The sequence below is a fragment of the Oratosquilla oratoria genome, chromosome 23 (assembly GCF_046742065.1).
Source record: "Oratosquilla oratoria isolate Oo_2021 chromosome 23, ASM4674206v1, whole genome shotgun sequence".
NCBI lineage: Eukaryota > Metazoa > Arthropoda > Malacostraca > Stomatopoda > Squillidae > Oratosquilla > Oratosquilla oratoria.
Window position 1 is genome coordinate 13270501 of NC_134799.1, and position 8837 is coordinate 13279337.

Consider the following 8837-nt stretch of genomic DNA (forward strand, 5'->3'; position numbering starts at 1 on the left):
CCCAGTAAGATTTTAGCACGTGTTAGAAATAACCATGCAATTGACTGAAACACCAATATTACCCACCCCATCCCACCTCAACGTGGCAACATGGTAAAAAAAAAAGCGTTGTTGCCACGTGTTATACAATTTATCCAAATTGTTTTTATAATCCTAAAAAGTGATACTCGTAGTACAATATAAGAGTGTGTCATGTACTAAAGCTGATTTGGCAGAAGTTCCCTTTACTATATACTACTACTGTTACTAATAATGATAACAGATAAAACAGTACATATGAGAGATGGTCATGTAATAAGGTTGATTTGACAGAATGGCTAGATGTAAATCATGACGTTTGTTACATCCTGAACGAGCTTGTCGGAGAGCACAGGCTATAGTACAATTTAGGCAATATCCACACTACACAATGGCGGACAGTGGGTCACGAACGTTAGAATGTATGGGTGAGGAGTGGCGGGAGAGACGGACGGCAACGGAAAGAGTCCAAATGTTGTGAAATACGTGACCCAGAGAAATGTTTACTTGTGCTCTGTAGGAAATCGAAATAGTCTGTGCGTTTCCTGACAACATTCTAATACGTGTTTTTTTTTAATTTGTGGAATAATTCAGAAAGAGAAACAAGTCCTGATAGATCATTTAATTAATTTAAAATAAATATCAATAACTGGCGACAGAGACTATCTTACGAACATTGTTTACATTTTACAATTAAGCAAACATAGAACAGAACAGTTCAACATATCCTATCGGAAACATCTGAGAGAACCTTGGAATTGTCATATACGAAAAACGATAGTCTTGCAATCTGGAACTCAAGGCTGCAATTGTTATCAAACTCAAGGCAAGTTTATGTATAAAACCTCAGGTTTATCATCTTATGCGTCATATGTAGACCGATTGGTATTACTCATGGTCTGGTCCCCTTAACCCTATGTTGTCTGTGTAACTTAGTGTAGAAAATCAGTCTATTGAGGACCACAATGGAAATAAGCTTACATTCTTTTTTGTGTTATCCTCGGCATTTGTAATTATTATTTCGAGCTATGTGTTCTTTTCTTTATCTGCACTTCATGTATATTGATTCAATGCCAAATCAAATTACTTAGGAACATTCATCACCACAGAACTGTTGTCAGCAAAACTCCACATTACCTGCCATTGATGGAACCGTTTTTTCATTACCATCTCACCAGTGTCCAAGGAAAGAAACACTGGTTAAATAAAATAGTCACACCCCCACCCCACTGACCTAATTAGGACAAAACACTGGACTATTTTCTCGGTTGTATTAATGGGTTCAACTGTATTTACTTAGTTGTAATATAGGGGAAAGGTGCAAAGGAGCTGTGTGTGCAAGATTCCATTTCATCTCCACCAATCAGAGCTTGAATTTGTTTATCGTTGTGTAGATTGGATCATGTCCTCTTTTGGAGACATGACAAAACCCAAATTAGAAAATTGGTGTGTGTGGAGGGGGGGGGGGACGACATAACCTAACCAAACCTAACCTACCAATTGGGGTTTTGTCCGTTCACTCCTTTTAGGCGGATCCATAATATGATGCATCTCAAGAAAAAGTTCTTGGTGTCCTCCAATAATATAGTATTTTTCATCATTTCCCATGACTTCATTAAATCCTTCCTTCCAGTATCGAGAGATTGTTAGTTCTATTCAATTCATACCCTCCATTCCTGAACCAAGGGATTGTCAGCTGTATCTACTAATATCACTTACTTTAACCATACAATCACAATTCTCTTCCTTCTTTTAATGATGGTTAGACTAAGCACTTCTAATCCTTCTTTATGACGTTCATGTGCCAAGCAGGGGATTATTGTGGTTGTTCTTTATAATGTTCATGTGCCAAGCAGGGGATTATTGTGGTTGCTGCTCTGTATTCACTCATTCTGATGGGTCTTGAACAACCAATTCTAGTCCACAAACACAGCTGGTCTTGAACAACCAATTCTAGTCCACAAACACAGCTCCTCAGTGCCGATTTTAAATTAAGGCATAAGGAAAGAATCTCCAATCTAACAGTGGATGGTGAAGTTTTTGAGGAACCACCAACTAAAATAATGAAAGATTCCAATCTGCTTCCACCAATGACTGTAGAGGAAGGAAAAGAGTACAATAATAATAGGTTAAAGGATATAAACACTAAAATGAAGGAAGTGTTTAAAATCATTGAATCACTGCATGTGAAAAAAAGCCTCAAGGCCCAAAAAGATCTCAAGCTGGATACTACAAGAATACAGGGATCAATTGGTAGACAAAGTTCACAGTCTGCTTGCATCCTCACCAAAAGGAATAGTGCCCCAGGACTGGAAGAAGGCTAATGTGGTACCAATCCATTAAAGAAGTAAAGTGATACCATTGAATAATAGACTGCCCCTGGTTAGTATAATAGTAAAAGAGTGGAGATTTAAGAAGTGAAATACTTTGAAGAGATATTTTTTGATGGACAATCAACTCAGTTTCATATGTGAAAATCATGTGTATATCAAACTTTTATGCTTTTATTCATAGTAAACTAATGTGCCACAAGAGAGGTCTGGATGAAGGGTGTATATCTGAAGCAAAAAATCTAAACATAATAACCTCACACACACAAATGCAGGGTAATGGAAATGCATAAAAAAAAAAAAATCATCCAACAATAAGCAAAAATACAAAGGTGAAAGAGGGAGATATAGCTGTGCTGATAAGGGATAAGCTGTCACCTGACAAACATATCGATAAGATTCAGGGGGAAGATGTATGGATTGCTCAAGAACATAAAGGTGGCCTATCACTACATAGATGAAACATTTCTTTTATAGTGTTGGCTTAAGTTATGTTTTCCTCTAACTTATCTCACAAAAGACCATCTTTAGAATGCTCCTTAGGAAGTGAACTCATTTCAAAAAGAAAAAGAGGAGAAAGATTTGGGAATTATGATAAAAGACAATCTGTCACCTAACGGACATATCAGCAGAATTGTGGGAGACATATGGATTGCTGCAGAAGATTAGTGGCTATTCACTATATGCCTGAAGAGATGATGAAAAAATGTAATCAAAACCCTGACTTGTCTATGACTGGAATATGAGTGGTATGGTCCCCACACAGAGTGAAGGATATAAGCAAGGCTAAACAAATAAAAGGCAGCAACCAAACTAGCAGATAAACCATGTGAGGAAAGACTAATAGCAACAGGTCTGCCAACAATGGAAATAAGCGTACATGTTTTTTTGTGTTATCCATCGGCAATTTGCAATCATTATTTCGAACTATGTGTTCTTGTCATTATCTGCACTTCATGGATATTGATTCTTTGCCAAATAAATTTATTATTATTATATAACTTATTTAGAATAGGTTGTAACTGTATATGAATTCAAGGCTTGATATGATAAATTAGTAGGAAACTAGTTGCAACAAGTGTTGTTCCTTTCCTGTATACTACAATTATGTAAATATAAGTCTACACTTTCATGTGGAAAGCTATATTTCCAGACATTATTTAAAGCCAAAGTCCTTGACATCTTTTAATTTACTATCACCTCTTGTTGATCCTTCTTGTAATTGTTCTTCTGTCCACTTTATCTAAATCTGTCTTCAGTTCAGATATCCTTATCATGGTACCTCTCGTCATTTCTCCAGAGACGGAAGTCGAGTTTTTGCAATCTTTCCTCTTATATCAGGTCCTTCAAACCAGGGATCATCTTGGTTGCTGCCTTTTGTATTCTCTTTATTTTTCTTATATCTTTCTTTAAGTATGGTGACTACATCACTGTTGCATATTTCAGCCATATCACACTTTCAATGATTTCCTTGACCACATCATCACTCATGAAGTGAAATACCACTCCAATTATATTTTTATGTTATTTTCTTTATTATTATTATCCTGTTATTTTCCTTGCTGTGCTTCAGGTGACAGATCACACCTGACTACCTAAGTCCTTTTCCTACTTTGCTTTTATTATTTCATTTCCAATTTTGTATGCGATCATCAGTCTCTTCTTGATTTGGCCCATTTCCAATGTATTGTACTCTATTACTTTGTCTTTTTAAGATTAATTTTCCACCCCAGACTATTCGTATACTTTATCCAATTCGCTTTCCAGCACCTTTCCATATAACCCTCTTAATGATATTTGCATTGTCAGCAATCAATTTTGCATAGCTACTTATTTTTTGTCATGTCATTCACACATACGAGGAACATATCCAAAACTGAGGCCTGGGGTACACCACTGATTACTTTTCTCCATTCTGACTTTCCGTCTCCCACTACTGTTATATATCTGTACTTTAAGATTTTTTTACCCTTTCTAGTACATTTCCATTGAGGCTTTCCATGTTTTCTAATTTTCATATCAACTTTTATGTGGATCTTCAGGTTTGTAATACAGTATTTTCTTTCTCTGGAGGGTGAACAGGCCATAATTACCAGAATATGAAGAAAAACTTTACAAGAACAAAGTAACCTTGTAGATGTGTAGCATACCTAAGGATAAACTTTCACTAATTTGTGCACGTGCATGACAAAGTAAAAAATTGTCAGGAAAAGATAACAATCTCATGATAATAAGTTAACTGACTCATTCTGGACAATATACAATCATGGCATACCAGGCTACCTCAACATGTCTCCAGCTTTTAGTGTGGATTTTCAGTTTCATATTACAATCAAACATATGAGCTTACAAGTGATGAGTTATATTAGAGCAGTAATAAAACACAAAAATAGAAATAAAAGGATGATTCAATCCATATATCTTTTACATGTTTCTCTCACATTTTTTATACTGTATTAATTAAGATCGCTGGTCTATAAGTTTGCCGATTTCCAGTACAATGGGAACTAAACCAGTTCTACTGAACTAGTTATCAGACTGTGTAGTTTCTATCCAATTTGATATCTCATTAGGTCCTGAGTCCTTCCATGTTTCCGATTTTCCTAACAATTTAAGCACATTTTCTATCTTCACTGCTATGTCATTTATATTGTTCACATTTATTCCATTTTTTGTGTCTCTCAAACTAATCATCCCTGTTGAGTGTTGACTGATAGTTATTAACTTCTGCTCATGCTCGAGTCCTCATATATGTATAATTCCTCCGACTATAAATTTGGATATTCCTGCTACATACTCTATTTACAATCTGTAAAATAGGAAACGGCAAGAATGTTGTAGAAGAAAGGCATTAGGTTCTTCAAAAGAGGTGTGACGTAATTATTTTCATGCACTGTTCTCTGGGAAGGACCCCTGTTTCTATGGATCCAAAGACATGCACCTGCCACAAATGGATCTGTGATAAAAAGGAAGGAGGGACAATTCACAAAATACCAAGAGGAGAGGCACCCTACTATCCAAAATCATGTTACCTGCCTTGGCTCTATCCTGAGATGTGGTCCCAAAAGGACCAGTATCTGACACAGGGAAGGACTACAAATTAAAAGGCTCTCTTTCAATAATGACTGCATTTCTTACACCTTTTCTACAATGTTCTACCAGGAAACAGTGCCAAACCAATACATCAGTCAAAAAATCACAGAAATCTGTGGGAAGACCCAACTACTGCTGCCAGCCCCAGCAGGTTGCAAGGTTTCCACTTACCGAAACTTGAGACAACCATTATCATAATCGTTGTTATTATTATTACCATCAGTCAAAGGAATTAATTTTGTATTTACTTCATTGTTGAGGACCAATACACATTGTTAAGTTCTCTGGATATTACGAGTAGGCCAACGTGGCATCAGGCATTGTCTTCTGTGATACTGCTTTCTATAGTAGGTTTAAATCATTACCAGACTAGTGACATAAAGTTAACTATAGATTCGTGTATCCCTGTGTACAAAGGTGACTTTGGTGACATTCCTATGGATAAGAGTTTGCATTGCACATATTGTTGAAATTTGCCTCTATTCATAACTGCATATATTTTACTTCCTCTTCTAAATACTATCACAAATCCCAACTTCCTTTTCCAATATTATGATCATGATTTTGGTAGCTGGTTTGCCTAGAGATTGGATTATAGTTTTATTGCATTATATTTTTTCTTATACAAATTATATATTGCATTATACAGGGAAGGGAGGAAGCTATGAACAAACAGACAAGGAAGAGAAGAGATACGGAAGAATATTCTAAAAGAAACCAAAATAAAACTTTACCAAACAAGCACAGTTGTGCTACTATACTGGGTGTGAAAAGATTTTAAATTTCTCTAAAGAAAAACTAAAAGTACTAGCATCAAGTGAAACTAAGACAAGTGTCGGTATTTCATCTGAAATAAACGGCATTTCTACATTTGGTGACAATATCATGCTAATGAGATAGGCAGAGCTAGTAAAAGAGAATTTAAGATGAACAGTAGAAAGGAGGGATAGTGAAAGTCGAGCCTCCCTGACAAGGGGCTAGTTTAGTAACTGCTCGTGCTAATGACTCGTACACTATCCCTCTACTTGCCCAATAACAAAAGAGCTAGTCAACTTGCTTCCGAACTATCACAGTGTTAACACTTACTTGCTTGGTAAGCTAACTTGCCACCAGCAAAAAGCAGCTACTAAGCTAGCCTCGAGTGAAGAAGGCTTCAAAAGTGATCACCATCTATTTTCGAAAGGGAATTATTCTCAAGTCTCATGTATATCTAGCAGAACTCTGGCTCCTACGAATTTAGTAATAGCCACCAAATTGGCCTACAAATCACATCAACCACACAAAGGTTTACCTAGCCTGACTGATAAATATAGAATAGACTAAAAAAAAAAAAAAAAAAATTGTCCATAATGAAAGATATGAGGAAAATGGGGTACGAGTTATCTTAGTATCATAGAATAGAATGAAGGAAGTGAGATGATCTGTTAACATGGGTTGGGTGATCATCAAAAGGACATGGACTATAAACAAGTAAATAAACAAAACACAAAGTCAGGAAGCAGTTCCCCCCACATAATAAATTTGTGGCTATGTGAACCCATTAGCATAGCTATGATATCTCCAACCCTATATTCAATAACTTGGTGAACACACACAAACAATTCACTTTCTATTATTAACAAGATGAAGACTAGAGATGATAAGATACCCTGTTCATTAATACTGAAAGCGAAATTAAATTTGACACACCTTTCTTTATTTCATGATGATCTATGGGCCTCATATCTATAGCAAATATCGCTCAACCCTGGTGTATCGTACTTTCAGTGTTATTCATCAATTAATTCTAACCTGCAGAAGACTCCGCTGCGACCTCTGCAGTATGGCACTTTTTTTTTTAATGCCATTTGTCAGTTACAACATATCCTATTATTTTCATCATGGCGAAAGCGCGCATTCTGATCACAATGGAAAACAGTACATTTGCGAATTTTCTATTAATGTATTTCAATGGTCTTTCGAAGTTTACTATAAGAAGCATTGATTTCCAGACAACCAACCGCTGTGTTCCGATTCTTGGTTGCGACTTCTGCTTTACAAACCAACACTATTATGAATATATTTTTATTCCATGGCACAAGGCATGTTTGTGTATTTATTACCTTCAATTAAACTTTTATCAACACGTGTTTAAACGTTCACTTAATGAAGAAACATATTCTAAAATACGTCACTTTCTCCAAAAAGGTTTCGAATAATTGGCTCTGTCGTCTGCAGATGTCTAATCCTACTCGATGTAATGTCATTGTAACTTTATAACGTTGTAACGTCAACGCCTACTTCTACAAACATCAATTTCATATATTAAAGTAAATCCGTTCTATACATGCACATACAGAATGAGACTTCTATTTGGACAAGATAAGCGATGTTAAAGGCGTGACGGTTTTGCTCAAGACAGATAATCAATTGCATATGCCAAAAAACAAATTTGTAAGGAAATCACGGTTTCACTTACCAGCCATCGCACCAGACTCTAATTTGCATTTCGTCCATTTTGTCAGCACACATGTTTTTGTAAGAGTCCATACAGCTAACTCCCCACCTTTCGCTACAAAGCCAGCTACCACACTGCCCGAGTGGTAGCGCGTAGCGATGTTCCGTGGCCGACTTCTCGCTGTTCACCTCTGCCTTATCCCGCTCACCCTCCATCTCCCGCTTCCACAGTCGCCGGTTTGAGGACTGGGAGCCGGGGTTGGTCTGAGAGCGTACTGTACATACGCACGAACGTTTAAAATACGCACGGACATAATGGCAAGCACATTCAGGGATATTTTTGCTTGTGCAGTTAATCAAGAAAATGAATGTCCCGTATTTGTTTGTAATTTCACGTGTATTTTTACAGATTTTTACAGATTGTCAAGATGCTTAAAATTCAAATTACTAGGCCTGTGTCGAGTAAATTACCAAAAAGGTCCATTAAAATGTACACAGAAAAATGTGTAAATACATACATAAAATAATGTGAAAACCTGAATTCCTCGAACCCATGATATTTCTAGCACTCGGAAAAATAGCATCACCATCACCGCCCTCAATGATGCTGCCTCTTCTCGCAGAAGCTGGGGAAAATTCCCAGTTGTGATAAAAATCCTATTTTTAACAAAACCGACGCTTTTCCCCTTACACCTTCTGACTTAGTTTCCCAGTTTATTCCCGTCCTTTTCAGTCGGGTTTATAAACAATTTGCTTCCGTTAACTCGATTCATGTTTCTCTTCACAGCCTTATTTACAAATTCAAATTCTTGGAACAACTTTCAAAAATGAATATTTTAAGTCTCCACAAACTAACTCCCGATGTATATAATGTTTCAAATTGACTAGAATAAACATTACAATTTCCTTGGAAGCCGTTGTCCGCACTGTTCTTATGCCTTGCTGTTTATTTCAATATTA

The 8837-nt window shown here is 36.5% G+C and overlaps 1 protein-coding gene across 2 annotated transcripts in view; it reads right to left on the reverse strand.

Moving 5' to 3' along the window:
- The window catches only part of Pect (phosphoethanolamine cytidylyltransferase), a 53241-nt gene extending 45133 nt beyond the window's left edge, over positions 1–8108 (reverse strand). For both annotated transcript variants that reach the window (XM_076206720.1, XM_076206721.1), the window contains exon 1: positions 7900–8108. In XM_076206720.1, coding sequence (XP_076062835.1) covers positions 7900–8093 — 194 coding nt within the window. In that variant the 5' untranslated portion in view covers positions 8094–8108. The remainder of the gene's footprint in view (positions 1–7899) is intronic.
- Positions 8109–8837: the final 729 nt, after the last annotated feature.